Source organism: Sphaerodactylus townsendi, linkage group LG05 (assembly GCF_021028975.2).
Source record: "Sphaerodactylus townsendi isolate TG3544 linkage group LG05, MPM_Stown_v2.3, whole genome shotgun sequence".
NCBI classification, from domain to species: Eukaryota; Metazoa; Chordata; class Lepidosauria; order Squamata; family Sphaerodactylidae; genus Sphaerodactylus; species Sphaerodactylus townsendi.
The window spans coordinates 65,889,821-65,909,838 of NC_059429.1; the positions used below are offsets into that span (position 1 = coordinate 65,889,821).

At 40.6% G+C, this 20,018-nt stretch overlaps 1 protein-coding gene across 1 annotated transcript; it reads left to right on the forward strand.

The window, feature by feature from the left end:
- The first annotated feature begins 31 nt into the window (after window positions 1-31).
- On the forward strand, window positions 32-14,654 carry TMEM59 (transmembrane protein 59). The gene is made up of 8 exons (XM_048496065.1): window positions 32-300; window positions 4,926-5,031; window positions 7,973-8,067; window positions 8,242-8,394; window positions 8,627-8,708; window positions 9,665-9,746; window positions 10,994-11,102; window positions 12,202-14,654. The coding sequence occupies exons 1-8, from the start codon at window positions 100-102 to the stop codon at window positions 12,352-12,354; spliced, it is 981 nt and encodes a 326-aa protein (XP_048352022.1). The 5' UTR covers window positions 32-99; the 3' UTR covers window positions 12,355-14,654.
- The last annotated feature ends 5,364 nt before the right edge of the window (window positions 14,655-20,018 follow it).

A 20,018-nucleotide genomic window follows, 5' to 3' on the forward strand; every position in this document is an offset into this window, starting at 1 on the left:
TCGCGACACCTCTGCAACCCCTTTCCCACAAGTCCCGGAAACAGGAAATGGGAGAAGAGAAGAACACAACAACAAACGGCTGGTTGGACAGTCGATAAGATGGCGCTGGTGCGAAAGGGCCCCTCGGGGCTGCGGTCCTTCCTCCTTTTGCTCGCCTTGGGTTGCCAGGGGGAGGCTTGGGCTGTCGACGAGCCTGCCGCTGTCACCTCGCTTCCCGAGGGTTTCGAGCCGGCGCTGGGAAGTACTACGCCATGCCAGCGGACCTGCCAGAGCACCTACCCGCTGCATACTTACCCCAAGGTAATGGGGAAAGACTTTGAGGTTGTCCCCGTCGCAATAAGTTGTGCCCTTCAGCCTGCTGCTTTGACCCCTTCACAAGGGGAATTTAGTTAGCAGAGTCACTCGAAAGGACAGTCCCTCACCCACCCCGCACTTTCTTGGTAAATGCAGTTGACAGCAGATGACTTCAGAGATCATGGGCGGGGCAAGTGTGTGTTTAAAAAAATAGACAGCCTTATTTGTTGACTACGGATTTGGGGAGCAATATAGGACAGAGACGTGCACAGGAAAATCAGATTGATGCCGCCACGCACCTTACGTTCCTCCACAGTATGTGCCGTAGCGTGCTGTGACAGAGCTTAACAACCTGGCATTTTAGTGTCTGCTACAGAGTACGGGTATATTCAATCAAGGGAAAACTTTGGCTCCTAACGTGTATTATCCCATAACACTCCTAAATCCACAGCTCCTTTGGTATTTGTGTTACCCAGCAAAATTCTGACTGCTGCCCCAGTAGTAGTATTCTTAAGTATGTTTTGGTGAATGCATCGAATTCTTTGCACAATGACGCACCGTTTCAGGGACTTCTTCACTCAATACACTGGAAAGGTTTGCTTCAAAATTCTGTCCTCATATGTGGTATGATTAAACTGTTGTGTATTTGTATCCGTAAACACTGGTTATTTCTTTGTTGTTGCACTGCTTGATGTCAGTCAGTCAGTATCTGGTGCTCTTTCACTGTTCTGTATGGCTCCTCCATTACTGCAATGTTGTTAGAGAAAGAACCAGTAATGTTTTGGAAACCATGATTAACGTTTAGTGATGAAAAAAGTAATTGTGTAAGGATAATTTTGTGTGCACTGGAAAGGCTGAAGAGATGCGTATGTGACAGCCATGTAATTAGTAAGTATGAAGCAGCAAGAAGCTTTAAGAGAGGTTTCTCTCCTGGTAAGGGTACTGTTCTTATTTGTCTTCTGTCCACCAGGTATTAGAATAGAATAGAATAGAATCTTTATTGGCCAAGTGTGATTGGACACACAAGGAATTTGTCTCCGGTGCATATGCTCTCAGTGTACATAAAAGAAAAATACATTTGTCAAGAATCATAAGGTACAGCACTTAATGATTGTCATATAGGTCTAGTAAGCAATCAGGAAACAATCAGTAGTAATGAAAACATAAAATGTAAAATCATAAAATAAAATAAAATGTCAGCACAGGCTATAGTCATACAGTCATAAGTGGGAGGAGATGGGTAATAGGAATGATGAAAAAAGTAGTGCAGTAATTATATAATAAGTATATAATAAATAGTTTAACATTATCGAGGGAATTATTTGTTTAACAGAGTGATGGCATTCGGGAAAAAACTGTTCTTATGTCTAGTTGTCTTGGTGTGCAGTGCTCTGTAGCGACGTTTAGAGGGTAAGAGTTGAAACAGTTTATGTCCAGGATGCGAGGGGTCAGTAAATATTTTCACAGCCCTTTTTTTGACCCGTGCAGTATACAGGTCCTCAATGGAAGGCAGGTTAGCAGCAATTGTTTTTTCTGCAGTTCTGATTATTCTCTGAAGTCTGTGTGTCGATCTTGTTGGGTTGCAGAACCAAACCACACAGTTATAGAGGTGCAGATGACAGACTCAATGATTCCTCTGTAGAACTGTATCAGCAGCTCCTTGGGCAGTTTGAGCTTCCTGAGTTGGCGCAGAAAGAACATTCTTTGTTGTGCTTTTTCGATGACATTTGGATATTAGGTGACCATTTTAGGTCATGAGATATGATGGAGCCTAGAAATTTAAAGGTCTCTACTATTGATACTGTGTTGTCTAGTATTGTGAGAGGAGGTAGGATGGGAGGGTTTCTCCTGAAATCTACCACCATTTCTACGGATTTAAGTGTGTTCAGTTCTAGATTGTTCCAGTGGCACCACGAGGCTAGTTGTTCAACCTCCCGTCTGTATGCGGTTTCATCGTTGTCTCGAATGAGACCAATCACTGTTGTATCATCTGCAAATTTCAGTATTTTAACAGATGGATCATTTGAGATGCAGTCATTGGTATACAGAGAGAAGAGAAGTGGTGAAAGTACACAGCCTTGGGGGGCCCCTGTGCTCATTTTACAGGTGTCTGATGTAATTTTTCCTAGCTTCACCTGCTGTTTCCTATCTGTTAGGAAGCTTGTGATCCACTTACAAATATGCTCAGGTACTGCTAGCTGATTTAGTTTGGTTAGAAGAATACTATCAATACTGATAGTATTGAATGCTGAACTAAAGTCAACAAAGAGGACCCTTGCATAGGTCTTTGGCGATTCAAGATGCTGTAGGATATAGTGCAAAGCCATATTAACAGCATCGTCTGTCGATCTGTTTGCTCGGTATGCAAATTGCAAGGGGTCAACAGTGGATCCGTGATGGTTTTTTCAAATGGTACATCACTAGCCTTTCAAAAGTTTTCATAACTACAGATGTTATAGCAACTGGTCTGTAGTCGTTCAGTTCCTTGATGGAAGGCTTCTTGACACTGGGACGATAGTGGAGTGTTTAAAGCAGGAAGGAACATAGCACATCTCTAGTGATTTGTTGAAGATTTGGGTGAAAATGGGGCCAATTGGACAGCACAGACTTTTTAAGCAAGAAGGTGTTATCTTGTCTGGGCCTGGTGCTTTTCCAGGCTTCTGTCTGTGAAATAGATCTTGCACTTCCTTTTCTGAGATCACCAGGGTTGTAAACCCAATGAAATGGGTTCAGTTGTAGGAAGTTTGGCTATTGTTGGTGCGTCTGAGATAGAGGTTGTGGAGAAAGGTGACTGTAGGTTGTTTTCAAACCTACAGTAGAACACATTCAGGTCGTCTGCCAATTGCTGATTTCCTTCAGCTTGGGAAGGTGGTTTGCTGTAACCGGTGATATTTTTGAGAGTTTTCCACATGTTTGCTGTTTCGTTTGGTGAAAACTGATTTTTAGCTTTTCAGAGTAGTTTCTTTTTGCTGCTCTGATCTCCTTTGTTAATACATTTCTTGCCTGATTATACAGCATTCTATCACCCTTTCTGTAGGCCTCTTCTTTGGAACGACGTAACTGCTTAAGTTTAGCTGTGAACCAAGGTTTGTTGTTACTATATATCACGCTAAAGTTCCTGGTTGGTATACAAAGATCTTCACAGAAGCTGACATATGATGTTACAGTATCTGTGAGTTCATCAAATCTGCAGAGGTGTCTTTAAAATATTCCAGTCTGTACAGTCAAGGCAAGCCTGCAGCTTTAACTTTGCCTCTTCAGTCCAAGTTCTCACTGATTTAGTTATTGGTTTTGTGGCTTTAAATCTTTGTTTGTAAGCAGGTACAAGGTGAATCATGCAATGATCAGAATGGCCTACAGCTGCTCGTGGTAAAGACCGATAAGCATCTTTCAGTGTTGTATAGCAGTGGTCTAAGATATTCTTGCCTCTGGTGGGACAGTTGACATGCTGAAAGTATTTTGGTAGGTCTTCCCTTAAGTTTGCTTTGTTTAAATCTCCCAAAATAATAACCAGTGAATCAGGGTATTTGGCTTCAGCCTCCATAATCTGATCGGCTAGAGTTCTTAATGCCTTTTTTACAGACGCTTGTGGATGAACGTAAACCAAAAAGAACAGAACTGAATTTATCTCTTGAGGGGAATAAAAAGGTTTGCAATTAATAAGTAAGGACTCCAAGTTTTCATCACAGAATTTTTGAATTATTGTTATGTCCTGACACCAGCTTTTGTTGATGTATATACATAATCCTCCTCCTTTTTTCTTCCCTGATAATTCTGCAATCCTGTCTGAACGAAATATCTGAAACCCCGGTATGCACATGCTATTATCATCAATGCTCTCATTTAGCCAGGTTTCAGTAAAGCATAGGGCAGATGCGTTGTAAAAATCAGAATTGCATCTGTTTAAAAGAAGTATTTCATCTATCTTGTTGGCAAGTGAGCATAAATTGGTAAGAAAGATTGAAGGGAGCGGAGTTTTTTTAATTCCCTTATTCCTTAGTCTATTTAAAATTCCCGCCCTTTTACCTCTTCGTCTCTGCCGCCTGTGCTTGTTTTTGCTGATCTGTTGTTGCCGGGAAATGGCTTATAGGAAGAAAGATCAATGACTGCATGCACATATGAAATTGCACTGATTCTTAAAACCATAGAATGCAAACTTGATATTTTGAATTGATTTGTGATTCAGTATATGCAAAACCCTAACGGATTCAGAAATGTGGTATGAAACAATAAGGGGTCAGGAGTTTGATTTTAGCTGGTTTCTGTTAACAGAAGCAAATCAATACTTTCTTTGCCCTTCCCTCAGCAACTTTTGGCCCTTGAAAAAGCTGTGCTTATATTAGGAGATTCACTTTAAAATAGTGATATGGAAGTGTGTATGTGTGGTGAAAATACTCTAGTTAGATTTTTCTCTTGTACCAGCAGGTGACTGGTAGGATTGAACCTGATAAGCTGTTAACAGTCTGCTCAGTTAAAAACCTGGCCCAGTCTTTCAGTTCTCGTTAGGCCAGCCTAATCAAATAAAAGGACAAGTATGTTGTGTGCTTCTGTGGTACATTGATGCAATAATTTTTTGGTAGTTCTGGGACTGTGAAAAGAGTGAGTTTGTCTTATTGTTATTTAATTACTAGGAAGAAGAGCTTTATGCATGTCAGCGTGGCTGCAGACTTTTCTCCATTTGCCAGTTTGCAGATGATGGTGCTGATTTGAATCAGACCAAACTGGAGTGTGAATCTGGTAAGACATTGAGCATTTTGAGAATGTAGAAGTAGATATAAATTTGACCAAAGATGCAGTCACAGCTTTATGGTTAATTGATGAAGAGCCCAATATAGCAAATGGTGCACCTAGAGGAGTAGGAACATATTTATTATAACTTTCTTTTAAAATCCAATATATTTCCACCAAAAAGGATCCAGTGATTAACAAGTAAGTTAAACATAAAATAGCATATTCTAATATGGGTATAATAAAACACATTTGACTTGTTTAAATTAGAGTATTAACATTGTCTGCAAGGAAAAGTAACATTCCCTGCCATCAGAAAAGATCTTAATACCATAAGTGTATTTTAAATGTAGCTTTGCCATTGTTAGAGAGCCTTCTACAAATATAATTATCCAGCAAAAATCAAACATGAGGTTTGCATATTAATTCTAGTTTAAAATGTAGTAATATGTTTGTATTGTCTATCTGCCCAATCATACAAGACCACTTCTTCCCCCGATATATTGTGAGGCAAACATAACTGGGATGTTTTCTGTCACAAAACTATTTTCACTTTTCTTTGTGGGTACATGACTTTTTAATGCCATTTTGGAGATGTTTGCTTTTCTAAATGTGAGTATCTGACCTTGTGTCTGAGTACATTTTATAAGATCTGACCAATAGCTTCAGTTTCCATCTGTCTAACCTATTTCTCATAAATAATACATTCGTTTGTTTTCTAAAGAGCTCCACAACATTGGAAAGAAGGTAGTTTGGGAGAGATTGCAGAAAAGTCAAGAAAAACTTGTGTGGTGTGCAGAAACACACAGTGCTGTGAGGGAGCAATTGGAAAATCCACCCCAACAGCTGGTGGCGGGGGGAGAGATAGGCAGTGCAGTCCTGAGGTCTTGCTAGGCCCGTGGTGGCGAACCTTTGGCACTCCAGATGTTATGGACTACAATTCCCATCAGCCCCTGCCAGCATGGCCAATTGTAGGGGCTGATGGGAATTGTAGTCCATAACATCTGGAGTGCCAAAGGTTCGCCACCACTGACTAGGCCATGGCACAACTGTAGTGCCACTAGTCCTCTACCTCTAGGGATATAGTTCCACAGCAACCAGCAATAAAAAAGAGACATTTTAAGAAGAAGGTTTTTACGCCTCTCTTTTCTCAACCTTTAGTGAGCCTCAAACTGGCTTAGAATCACCTTGCCTTGTAAGGTAGGTGGAACTGAGAGAGTTATGAGAGAACTGTGACCCAAGGTCACTAAGCAGGCTTCATGTGTGGAAGTGGGGAATCAAACTCTGTTCTCCAGATCAGTCCACTGCTCTTAACCACTACATTATGCTGGCTCTCTGCCAGACTGACTTCAGGTGCAGCAGCATAAGCACAGCCAGCAATAACATGGAGACTGTCCATGGTGGTTTGGAGGAAAAAGGGGCCAAATAAAAGATTCTAAGCTCCTGGTGGGACCTGGGAATCCCCCAGAATCATAGCTCATGTCCAGACCACAGAGAGCAGTTCCTCTGGATAATACAGATGCTGTGGAGGCTGAACTCTCTAGCACTAGATCCCACTGAGATTCTCTCCCCGCCCCCACTCCCCAGGCTTCTTCCCCAAATCTCCAGGAGTTCCCCAACTGAACTGGCATCCTTACATCCCCCCTTATCCCTCAACGGTGACTATGCGAGAAGACAATTGGGTGAGGCTCAGAAACTACACAGTGACCTTGAGTAGATAAGGGAAGCTTACAAACAAGGTTGAAGAAGAGTTTGGATTTATACTACACTTTTCTCTCCTGTAAGGAGACTCAAGGCAGCTTACAAACTCCTTCCCTTCCTCTCCCCACAGCAGACACTTTGTGAGGTAGTTTGGGCTGAAGGAGTTCTGAAGAACTGTGAGTGGCCCAGGGTCACCCAGCAGAAATGTAGGAGTGAGGGAAAAAAATTTGGTTCACCAGATAAGAGTCTGCTGCACATATGGAGGAGTGGGAAATCAAACCCAGTTCTGCAGATTAGCGTCCACCTGCTCTTAACTACTACAACATGCTGGTTCTCGAGAGCTGAGCTCTTTTCACCCAAGATGGAATATTACAGACTCCTAGCTCTCAAAATGAACACTCTCTTGATAAGGGGTCAGTCCTGCTACGTGGACCTATGCCACAGTAGCACTGAGATTAGACTACAGCAATGTGCTATAGCTTGGTCTCCTCTCAAAATTAACTTGAAAACTCCATTTGTTGCAGAATGTTGTAGTTCAGCTATAACCAGAAGCTAGATGGAGCAGCCATATTATTCCCACCCTGCAGGCACAGTTACCAGGCTCAATATAAAGTGTTAGCTATCGTATACAAAGCCCTTCATGGCCTTGCACTCTCTTCTCTGCAAGGCAGACTATCGCTGTACGCTGCCAAACAGCTTTGCCCATTGGGCTGCAGCTGCAAACACCAAGCTGTAAATGGGCAAGATCAGCAACTGTCCCCATGTGTGCCTTCTCCATTGTGGCTCCCACTTTCTGAAATGGCCTGCTGAAGGAGGTCAGAAAGGCTCCCATTTTCCTGGCTTTCTGCAACCCATGCAAAACTGAACTATTCAAGAGGGCTTTTCTACACAGGCAATAAAAGTTACACTTTACTAAATGATGCATGAAGTTACTGTGAAAAATTATAAGTTCTATTTTTAGATTTCTGGTTGGTTCTACAACCCTAATCCTATGGCATTGTTTATTGATTGTCCCATCTGTCAAATGCATTGACTTATTCGGTGTAATTTGCCTTAAATCTAAGTGAGAAAAGCAGATTATAAATGTAGAAAAAGAGATAAAATAAATATTTCTTCAGGTGATGAGTATGAAGCGGGTCAAGCAGCAGCACAGACTTCCATGTTAGCTCATCCTACATCCGAGTAGGCATCATTTTGTGATGAGGAAAGTGTGACTTTTAGTACTGAGGGCATGTATCTTTATTTGTAGCATGTACTGAGGCATATTCTCAGTCTGATGAACAATATGCTTGCCATCTGGGATGTCAGAATCAGTTGCCATACGCTGAACTGAGACAAAAGCAGGTGAGTATTAAACTTTTTAAATTATATAGTGTATATTGTTTCACTGTTTGCATCCTCATTCTTCAACTGTATTAAATGCAAATGGTGGCGTGAAGACCTATTTTAAGATTAATTTAACTTGTTGCTTCAGCCATGTAAAAGTAGTTGAAAAACTAACAGGCTGTTTATCTGCAGCTCATGTCCTTGATGCCAAGAATCCATCTTCTGTTCCCCCTTACACTTGTAAGATCATTCTGGAGTGATATGATGGAAACAGCCCATAGCTTCATTACTTCTTCATGGACTTTCTACCTTCAAGCTGATGATGGCAAAATAGTAATATTTCAGGTACGTCTTATCTTGTTCTGTTAAGAGTTTAAAGGAACTTGGATGTATGTGTGTTTGTAGTTCAGTTATGAATCAAGGAACTATCCAGTATAATCTTTGTTAAATTCAGGGCATTTATAAATAGTTAGGTATAATTTATGTATCTGCTATTAGTGTGTGTTTATTTGTTTATGGTATATTTTAGGATTGTATATGTACATTACACTAATTTAGAATCATCCTGTGATTTCAGTCAAAGCCAGAAGTTCATTATGTTCAAGGATCCCATCAGGAAACCATGGATCTGAAAGAATCAACTCAGAGCAAAGCATCTTGTAAGTTATTTGAGGGAACTATCGGAAATCAAATCCCTCTAACAGGACCAGCTCAAGAGCCTTTGGTGCTCCAGGCCCATTGCTCAGATACCCCTTGAGCCACTATGAAAGGAAAGAGAGTAGAGTCTGGCTATGGCAGAGCTGGCATGCTCCTGCTGTTCCTCTCTTCTGCGTGAGAGAAGGCAAGTTGGACCAACAGCCAAGCCCATGACAAAGTCAGAGAGAGCAGAACCCAGTGTGTTGGAGCTGTTCTTCCTTCCTCCTTTGCAGGGGCAGAGTGGAGGATGGGGGAACACGCAGGGTGACCTGGGGGAGGGCACCAGGCTAGGAGCATTGCTTGAAGCTGTGGTTTGCCCCGGCAAACCTTTTTCCATCCCTCTGGCAGTCTTCTAGATGTACCTAGTGGGTGGACTTCCTCCACCTACTGATAGTAATTAGTAGAAACTCAGACTTCATATGCAGTGGAAATTTTTTTTGCCAGAAGCAGAGTTTGCTCTTGGGGTAACTGCACATCACTAAGTACCCATGGTTAGGAACTTTCTTTAACAATTCCAGCTAGCCTGGTTCTGTTCATAGTGCAGTTGGATAGGCCAATTTGTTGACTATGAAAGCCACATCAACTTAACTTCCAGTTTGTCCTAATTCCCGTCCTTTGTGACTGATACTTGAACCTTAGTTGTAACCCCAGCCAAGGCACTGTGTGTGTCTACAAATGTTTTAAAAAGCAGTGAGGTGCTGCTGCTTTCCTCCAGTAGTGTCTCCTACTGAACCATTAACTCTTTCTTAAACTTGGCATTGTCAGCTTGTGTTCAATTGAAGGAAATGCTGGAAAAAAATAGCTTGGTAGACAATAAAAACTTCATTGGATGTTGACTAGCACAGTTAGGATGTTTGAATACGCATATGCATCTCTGTTTTCTAGAGTTCAGTGAAACTGTGCTGTATTTTTTCTGTAGACCTTCAACCAAGAGAGCCACAGATACATTCAGAATTTTTTGAAGACGACGAAAATGACAGTTTCTTCAGATGTATTTCAATGTATGTATCTTGAGCATACAAAGCAATTATTTAAAAGGGAGAGATGGCTTTCTTCCCTAATTCTTTACCACACATAGTTCAGTCGGCAAGCACTGTGACATTGTCCTGACCTGTGTAGAGAACTTGTTGAAGTTACAAACTATTTAAAGTTATGTCTGATTGTGTTATGTCTAATTTCCTTCAAGGATAGAAGAATTAACTGTAGTGCTCCACAAACTTTATTTTTTAACTGGCTATCACTGGCACACTTGAAGTTCAAATTACTTCTAAGTGTGCTTGTAATATTGCTAAGCCTGGGTGCCAATTTGAGCAAAACTTGAGCAATTTGAGCGAGACATTGACATTGGTGTGTGAGTATGGAAAAAACACTAAAGTAATTTTGCTGCTCAACTAATCAGATCTGATGTGTTTTATTCTCATGTTTAATGTATAGTGACCATTTACAGTTTTTGTGCTATCAAAATGCATCACTATAAGTTATTTGAAGGAACTATCGGAAATCATACCGTTCTAACAGGACCAGCTCAAGAGCCTTTGGTGCTCCAGGCCCATTTCTGACAGCTCAATCCAGATGAGTGAGACTGAATAAGCTTGTGGTGGTGGCGCAGGGATGCACCGACACATTTGCCCTTTCCGCTGGCACAAGGGACACCTGTACCATCAGAGTTGGCAAAAGAACTGGTGGCCAGAGCTCTGCAGTGGGGAAACCCAGAAGTCTTGGCTGCTGGGAAAATGCTCTGACATCCTGATTGGACAACAGTGTGTATGTGGGGGGCAGGGTGTTTCCAGAGGTGGAGTCAAAGTTAATTGGCTATCACACTGGGTATGTGGATAGTTGCACTGCAGCTCACTTCCTGGACTTAAACCAATTCTATTTAGCCCTATGAAGGGCTTTTCAATGGTGGTGGTGGGAGGGGGGTTGGTTTTTCTTTCTCCCTGTACTGCTGAAAAGCCCTATGGAGGTGGTGGAACCATGCCACAGCGGCACTGTCCTTACAGGCTCTGGATTGGGCTGCCAGTGTTTCATTTTAGGCGAAACTGGGGGGGGGGGGAGGACACCAATAAATAACAGGTCCTGACTGTCAAACATAATAGGTTTATTTGCTTTTTGGAGTTAGCTCACTGGGTAAAATTTTAAATTTCTCAAGGTGAACTATGTGAGTAGATCAGCTTTTCAGACATTGGCGTGAAAGGGAATAGATATGCCTTAAGTTTAACTTTGGATTCCCTTCTTTTTTACATTCCAGAAATTCTGGCTGGATATTAACTACGACACTTATCCTCTCTATTTTGGTGTTGTTCTGGATTTGTTGTGCGACTGTTACTACTGCTGTGGAACAGTATGTTCCATCTGAGGTAACTTTAAGTTTGAACTGATAGCATTCTGCTGCATTATAGAAGTAATGAGCTGCATCTAATTCTCTTAAATTCACGTAAGTGGCAGTTCAGTATTGTGAATAGACATATTGGTGTTTGAGCTGGAAGGTATCACTTGTTGTGTAGTTGAGTTTTAAAGTAACCACTAATCGTCTCATCAGCTGAGGGTAAATTTGAGATGATGTGACAGTTTTAGGAATTATTGTATCAGAAAAACAAAAAATAGCCTGGATGTCATGGGGGATGAATGCTAACAACAAAAGAAAAGGCACCTGAGACACTAAGTTCTGCTTTCTAAGAGGTTTTTCTTTAAATATGTCCAGATATTGTTTTATGGTTACAATATTTAAGCTTTCAACATTGAGCTTAAAGCTGTGATTCAATCATTCCAAGAAACGAGGATACAGTATTACAGTATCTCAGAACCAGAAGGCACCCAATTTTCTATTCTGATTGTGTAATGCAGGAAATACAACACTAAATTTAGACCAACCATCCTGGTAGCTTGGTGATAGAAAGTGCCATCAAGTCACAACCAACATGGTGACCCCATAGGGCCGTGGTGGCCATGCTGGCAGGGGCTGATGGGAATTGTAGTCCATGAACATCTGGAGTGTCATAGGTTTGCCACCACTACCATAGAGTTTTTAAGACAAGATACATTCAGAGGCTGTTTGCAAGTGCCTGCCTCTGAGTAGCAATCCTGGGCTTCTGGGGTAGTCTCTCATCCAAGTACTAATCAGAACTCAACTCACCCTTCTTAGCTTCCAAGATCTAGCCTGGGCCATCCAGGTCTGGGAAACAATATACAGCCCTTGAAAAAGCACTAGTGTTGAAGGACTAAGTATGCTTGTCTTGTTGAAAGTTTTTTACACCAACATTCCCACTATTATCTACTAATGTACAACTTAAATATGGTTTAAAAATCCCTTAGGAATAATTGACTTTTTCACTGCCTAAATATTTGTTTAGCCAACCAACTTTCCTATTTTGTGCACAAAGAGAAGAGTTATGGGTGTGAGCTGCATGGTTGTATTTTGTTTGAAATGCCCTACACTTTAATGTTTGTTTCTTCTAGAAGCTGAGTATCTATGGAGACTTGGAATTCATGAACGAACAAAAGCTGCACCGATATCCAACTTCAGCTCTTGTGGTAGTTAAAAGCAAAATTGATGAACAGGAAGCAGGACCCCTGCCAGCAAAAGTTAACCTGGCTCACTCAGCAATATAAATAGCTTTTTCAAAATGAGTTCAGTAGCCTGACTTTACAACTTGTATCAACTGTGGTGATTTCCCAAATAAGGGCCAGAGTGAGGGGAGGGGTGTTTGTTCAACTTTCAGATGCAAATAAAGTTACCAAATCAGTGAAGGCTCTACTGTCCATGTATTTTTCCATTAAAGAAAAAAAATCAGATGGTGGGTACAGGTTTGTATGTGTACTTGTTTGCAGCTTTTTTCCCCTTACTAAAAATCACAAATATTGTCTATAAATTGAGGTTTTGGTATTTGCATATGATGGCCATCTGTTAGTGCTTCAGTCTGTATATTTGGAATCCATTTCAAAAAATAAAAGGAATCTTCAGTGGTCAAAGACGCCTGGAAGTTGACTTCTCAGCTATGGATAAAGCCCAACATGTAGAGCTGCTTGCAAAAACAGACTGCCTCGCGCAGCCTGTGTTCTATGTTTGAAAATCTTTCTTCTTGTACTTTATCCACTATCAGTACTATAGGCCAGAAGGAAAATTTTAATAAAACTCCACATCAGGATATTAGTTCTGTTTTGTACTCCTTTGAAACAAGCTCCCAAAGAGGTTATTTAAAATTAGGTGGTCTTTCTGATAATTTCTCTCTGCTTTGCATTTGTTGGGTTTATAGTCTTCATGTCATTTCTCCGCTTACACTGATCTGTTCTAGTACTTCACTGACCATCATGTGTGTAGAATGTTTGATGCTGTCTTCACCAAAACATCTTGAAACTGAGCTCATATGCTCTCTTTTTACAACTTAACTGGAATACCTCATTACTTTCCTGATTTAAAAGTGAACAAATGGTTTATTGAATACAGTTCTGTAAATCGGTACTTTCCGTAAGAGCTTCTAAGTTCCTACTACCTTGGCTTGCTTTTTAAATACCATTCTAATAGGATGCATTGAGAATTTGTTTCCAGCATTGTGCATATGTTTGCCTAAAACCTTAATTAGCTAAAGATTAATATTGTATTGGAAAATGTGTAATTAACAATGGCTTCCTAAGCAGTTACTGTTCTAAACCTATTGACTTCAGTGGGCTTAGAAAGGTGTAACTCTGTTTAGGGTAGCACTCTGCTGAAGTCAGATGAAGAAAAAAGGGATAAGCTATTCTAAGAGCCCCATCAGGGGGCAGGGGGCGAATCTGCCTGTGGATCAGTGCATGGCTGCACCCATGAATTTGCCCTCCCTGTGGCACTTACCCCAGTAGAGGGGTGATGTTGCCGGTCTTCAGCTGCTGTGGCCCTCCCCAGTGCTGTAACACCACTGTTCCAGCGTGCCAGCACCCCATTGTGGCAAAGCAGGGCTGTGACCAGGGGAGGAGCCAATGTTAGCTTCCTTGTGGCTTTTTACTACATTACACCGGCAGACTAGGCCTCTGACTGAATGCCACCAAAAACTGTGGCGTAAATCTATGCAGCCCAATGGGGGCGTCTCAGCACCAAGGAGACTTTTCCACTTTACCAGCCTCCTCGTACGTCTGAGAAACCTCTTTGGGGCCACCAACCCAGCGTGGCTGCAGCACCACAGCCAGGCACATAGCCCTTTGGATGGGGTTTCCTGTCTCTGAAGAATTTATGATAGCCTAGATGTAAGCCAATAAAATAAAAATCATATGGAATTGTCTATTACTGTTACATAGGAATAGCATGTATAGCATAAAGGCTGACTTTTTATAATTCAGTGTTGAAAAAATAGGCTTTTCTATTTAAATTAGTTCTCAACAGGATCTGTAATGGGAGCCTAATGTGCAAAGACAGCCCATAAACAAATTGTTGCTGATCTCTTTTCTCATCTAGTCTATATATTTTGTAACACCTGAGATTCCTAAATCATACAGCAAGAAAGAGGCAGCACTCTGATTTAACCTGTGAAATTGCTGCTTTAAAGCAACTCCTGCAGTAAAGTGTGTCTTACTGTTACATGGTGACTTCCACAATGTTTGTGGTTTGGGGGGTTTTTTTTACATGCAGGGATGAAAGATACTATGCAGTGATTATTTCCGTCATAGTTACTTTAAAGTATACATTATATTAACTTCTGATTCTAATTTTCAGTGATACACTTGCTTTATTGTGGAAAATTCCTAAGTACTCAGAAGATGAAATTGACTGAAATTAAAATGTCTTATCAATGGCATAAGATTATATTATATTAACTCTGTTAAAATGAACAGGCTCATCAAGATACTGTGGTGTTTTTGTTTCTAGAGTTGTAGCTCTTTATGGCAAACTTGAATAGGAATCTATTTAACATTGTTCAATAAATCTATGCTTGAAAGAACTGTTTAGTTTTATAACATGCAGACTTTATGTGGAAAAGTTGCCATAATATGTGTAGCAATTCTTACTTTTAGATAATCAAATTCCACTGTGAGTAGTCATAGAAACGGCTCTGAACTGTGCCCTCTGCTGGCATTTAGATCAATCTGATGAAAAATACTTTTCCATATGTATAGTAATACCAGAGTCAAGACTTTAGAGATTTATTTAATAAAATTAAGCAGTCCTGGGAGGTTATAGGACAGTGATGGTGAACCTTTTAGAGACCGAGTGCCAGGGGTGGAGCAAGGGGAAACTGTGCTGGGGGCATGCGTGTACCCTGCGCCCCTGCCATGCCCCCATCCTGCCCTGGAACGCCCCCAAAATGCCAAGAAACACTGCCGCCACGCCCCCAGAATGCCCTTGCCATGTCCCTGCAGGGGCGCATGCCCAGTGCATCGTGCACCCCTTTTCCCCTTGGCGCTATGCCACTGCCGAGTGCCCAAACTGAGGCGACAGCGTGCATGCCCACAAAGAGGGCTCTGAGTGCCACCTCTGGCATGCGTGCCATAGGTTTGCCACCACTGTTATAGGAAATAACAGCAAGTGTCTAGAAGTTGTGGGAGACTTTAAGGTTAAAAGCACTGTAGCTCTCAATTTTAATATAGAACCATGTATCTTTCTCACATAGCTCTTTATGGCCCCTGAACTTTAACCAGTCAGCTATGTTGTGTCACTACGATGGGTAGAACCAAATTATAGAGGGGGTTTAAAATGAAAATCAGTATTTTGGCTCCAATGTGATACATGGTTAGCCAAGTTTCATTGCTGTTGCAGTGTGTGACAAGGGTATTTAGCACCCAGATCAATATTTCTGCTCGTGATATTAGTCTAAGCAGGTGTAGGATAGTAAAATTGGGCCACCCACATACCCAATAGGAGCTTGCATGCTCAGGAGCCTGCCTAAATATGTCAGCAAGCATTTCTGTCATTTTTAAAATGCCCCGCCCCCTGATGAGAGAGGAGAAAGTATGGTCAGTTTTTCTAGAAGCTGCAGAATATTGAGGGTACTTCAGGGTTGAAGATGTATGTAAGCATTGGATTGATTGAGGCCTAAGTCACAAAAGTATACTGGAGGAAGGGGAATTATTAGTGGTGGATGAGTGCTGTGGGACTTCCTCCAAGTCCAGGTAGTATAAGCTTTTAAGAGCGATGAGTATGAGTGTCTGTGGGAGAGTGCTTCCAGTTTGGTATGTTCCTCTTCGCACCCTACTCTGGCTGGAACATTCAGTGGTGAAGGGGATCAGACCACTCAATATACAATGTATCCTCACATCAGCAGGAAATAAATATAAGACAAAAAGGTGTGCCCAAAAACTGATTTTCCTGCTTCCTCAAATGGCATGGGGAGGAGAAAAGAATATCCTGCAGCTGTGGGATTCATTAGACAATAACAACTTGCTGCTCAGAAGCCAGTGTTATAAGGCAATTATATTCCAGTGCTGAGTTAAATGTGCATGAAGATCATAGATGCCAACTCTGTCCCCATACCCAGTCGGGCAACAGTATAGCATCACACTATCAAGGGCTCTTCCACTACAATATATATGTAGCCATCTGCCATTACTGCCTTTTGGCTGTGTCTGTAGGACAAAACTGTTCAGTCTCTATGCAAAATAAGAAATGGACCTAAACATAACAACCTTCAAAAACCTGTGGCAAAACTGTTGAGGTATAAGGATGTAATTATGTGGAACAAGGGATGCCCTGAATTAAAAGCACGTGACCACATAGTAATAGGTGAATCAAAATGTCATTGGTTCACCTACTTCCAACTGAGAGATGCGTTCATAAAAGACCAACAAGCAATAGGACTAGAAAAATCCCCGAATAGTTTTGACCAAATTATACTGGGCCCCAGAAAAAAGATGATCAGTAGGTTGTACAAACATATTCTAAAAATTGAACTAGAACAGGAAATCGTAAAGGAATCCATGATTAAATGGGCACAAGACCTTGGTAAAATATATATACCTGGATAGATGGAAGGAAACTTGGAAGCTTGACACCAAAAAATGTTTGCCTACTCCTTAGTAATGCGGACCTACAGGAGAAAATTCTTTTAGTAAGGTATGTCATAGGTGGTACATAACTCCTCAAAAAACTGGCCAAAAAAAAAAGAATTGACCAAAAAAATGCCTCTTCAACATGTTGGAGATGTAAAAGATGTGTATTACATATTTCCACCTTTGGTGGAGCTGTCCCTAAGATCAAGAAATTCTGATTCAAATACACAAAAAAAAAACAAAAAATATTAGGTGAAAAGATTCAAGATGCAGCCAGAAAACTACCTACTAGGGTATATGGCTTCAGGATACCCCCACCAATAAAGAAATATTAATTTATTTTTTATATCTTCTCTAAACGGCAGCAAGAATACAGATTGCCAAGGCAAAGGTGGAAAAAAACAAAAAAGCCCCAGCTGCTGGCTTACAACTGGATAGAGGCGTTAATTGAATATGCCAAGATTACATAGGACAAACTTTCTACTCACCTGAAAGACTTACCACTCTCAAGATATGAAAAAAACCTGGAAGAACTTCAACTTTATGCAATTCTGGAGAAAAGATGGAAAAATTAGTTAAAATTAATCTGTTCTTGTTCCTCTTTGCCACAATGAAATCACTAAAAATCATACTGTCTATACAACGCGCTGAATAGACAAACCCCATAGATTAAGGGAAGGGTTTTTTTTCTTTGTCACTCTGTAAGCAAAGGTGCTTCTAAGAGCAGTGATGTCCCTATTTTTGTTAAGTAGGCTTTGACATATATATTTTATGTACACAATTTTTTTAATTTAAAAATATTAATAAGAATAACAATTAATTTTGAATGTTTCTTTTTTAAACACATCAAACACTTTTGATATTTGAAATTAGGAAAAAGATATTTAATAAATTAATTAATCTTTAGAAGTAAGTTTAAAGATAGAGATTTGAAAGGGTTAAATACAAATGTATAAAGCTAACTTAAAGAATGCTTAACAAGAAATACTCATTGAAGTTGATCAAAGAACTTATCCATTAAGGAAGGATTAATGAATAATCAAAGGAAAATTACTCCTGAAGTACAGCAAGGAAGTCCTTTAATTTTGTTGTATAAAATGAGTTATAATGTTAGATATTTGTGTGGTATTGTAACCAAATATGGTATAAGTTTTTGTTACATATCTGTGTAAACCACCTCTTTTTTTAACATTTCAATAAATTTTATTTAAAAAAAAAAACCTGTGGCAAAACATTTCTTTCCACCAGGACATTTAACTCTGACACTATTATGTTTAAGAAAATTAAGCCCATTATTTTAATTTCTTATTATTATCTTCCCTTTAAAAAATCTTACAACATAATTATACCATACTAGCAATAATAATTTTTAAACACGTTTAAGGTTATTGTTTAGTTTTATGTTTCAAATATTTTGTTAACTTTTTACCAATCCTTCACATTTAAAAAGAAACAAACCTAGTTTTATTTAGCATTTCTAGAATGTGCTCATTCTTTTTTAGTTTTTCATCCATTTTCTTGATGTCTTCTGAATAGGTGAACTTTAGATTTCTCTGATGGTTTCCCTTTACAGTCTGAGTTTTCTGAAGATCTTCTTCAGAGTTTGGTTTGAATCTTCAAGAAAGTCTTCATCTGTGAGATATATTGCCAGTTGGTTTGCCATTATTATAATTACTAGCACTAAAGCCCATTTTAACTGAAAATAAAATGGGCTCTAGAAAGGGGGGGAGTTCTTGATAGGCAGCCCCCACTTGGAGAGCTGATTCGTGACTTCGGGAAGGGGACCCAGCAGGGTGCAGATGGGGAGAATTCTACCCATTTCCATATATCCCACCCCACCCTGGAAGTTTGGCAAATTAGATCCTGGCTTTGGTAAGCAGCAGGGGGAAAGGCAGCAGGGTGACTGTGAAGATGGGGAGAGTTGTGCTCAACTCCATAGGCAAGCCTGAAGCCCATCTGCAAAGGTGGATTGCAGCTTTGCAAAGCTGGTAGGTGAGAGTGAGGATGCCTGTGAAGATGGGGAGAGGTTTCCCCATCTCCATAGGCAACCCCCTAGCCCTTTTGCAAAGGTGGATGGTGGTGTTTGGTGTGAAGGAAAGGAAAGAAAGTCTCCCAGTCAGTGCACTCTCAGCCTGGTCCAGAGTTGCACCAGTTCCTTGGTGTGTGTGTGTGTGTGCTTGCGTGTATGAGGGCAACACAGAGGCTCTCCTTTGCACACTGTCAGGTGCTTGTCCTGACCCTTCATGACTTGAGTTTGCTTGCAGGCAGGCAGGCAGGCAGGCAGGCAGGAAACAACCATCTTCCTTTTCCCCCTCATCCTCCGTCCCTCCCTTGGTGGCTGTCAGGCTTGCAGCAGGTGGGCAACCTGTTGCTCTCTACCACTGGGCATTCAGGACAGTCCTATGTGGCTATTGGTGGAGGGTTTGTTGTTGTGTGACACTTAGCATATTACTGAATTATGTAAGGCAAGATTTTTCCTGTGAACAGGGACACTTCTGAAGCAGGTAGCATTTTCCAGCAGTATGCAGTGTCTTAAGTTGAATCTGTAAGTTTGCTCAATGTCAGGGGAGTTCTCACCAGCTGAGATATATTTTGGTTCTTTTTCAGACTCTTTTTTGAGGTATCTTGTATCGTTGTTTCCAGAATGCCTGGATTTTTCTCTCCTACTTCCAGTTCCAAGACTTTAACTTTCCCCCTAAATATTCAGTCTTTTTTCCTAATAGCTGTCTGTTTGGCAAATATATTTCAGTTGCATCTGTGTTGTTTTTCCTTTGCCTTCTGCTCTCCCTTGGTCTCCTGTCTTGACTGCAGAGGTATTTGGCACTAGCTCCCATCTCATATTCTGTAGCTCCCTTTTAAATTCTTCTGTTATATTAAGATCTGATTGCTTGATCACTTGTCACAGACTTTAAAAATCTTCTTTCATATTATTTTCTGATTGACTTGTTTGTAAATAAATTAGAGCTGTTTAATCATCTCTGCTAGGCTTGCAGACATCCTCGCCAGGACTGCCTTTACTTTCAGTAGCGAGGTGCAGTGTAAACATTTCCACAAGACGGCAGCAACATATTAAAATAAGTGAACGATTCAGATGTTATTTCAAAGTTGTCCAAATAGAAAAGATGTGCAAGGACAAATATGAACATTTTCATTGAGGGAATTGTTTATGTTAGAAAATGGAGTTTATGATGGCCCTATTCTCGCAGACTATGGAAATTATCCTTTGCTGATAAGAAGCTGTCACCACAAGTATAAACAAATTTAGCTTCACCCATGGCTCGTTACAACAAACTTTCACTTCTGCAAAAGAGTCCTTCAAG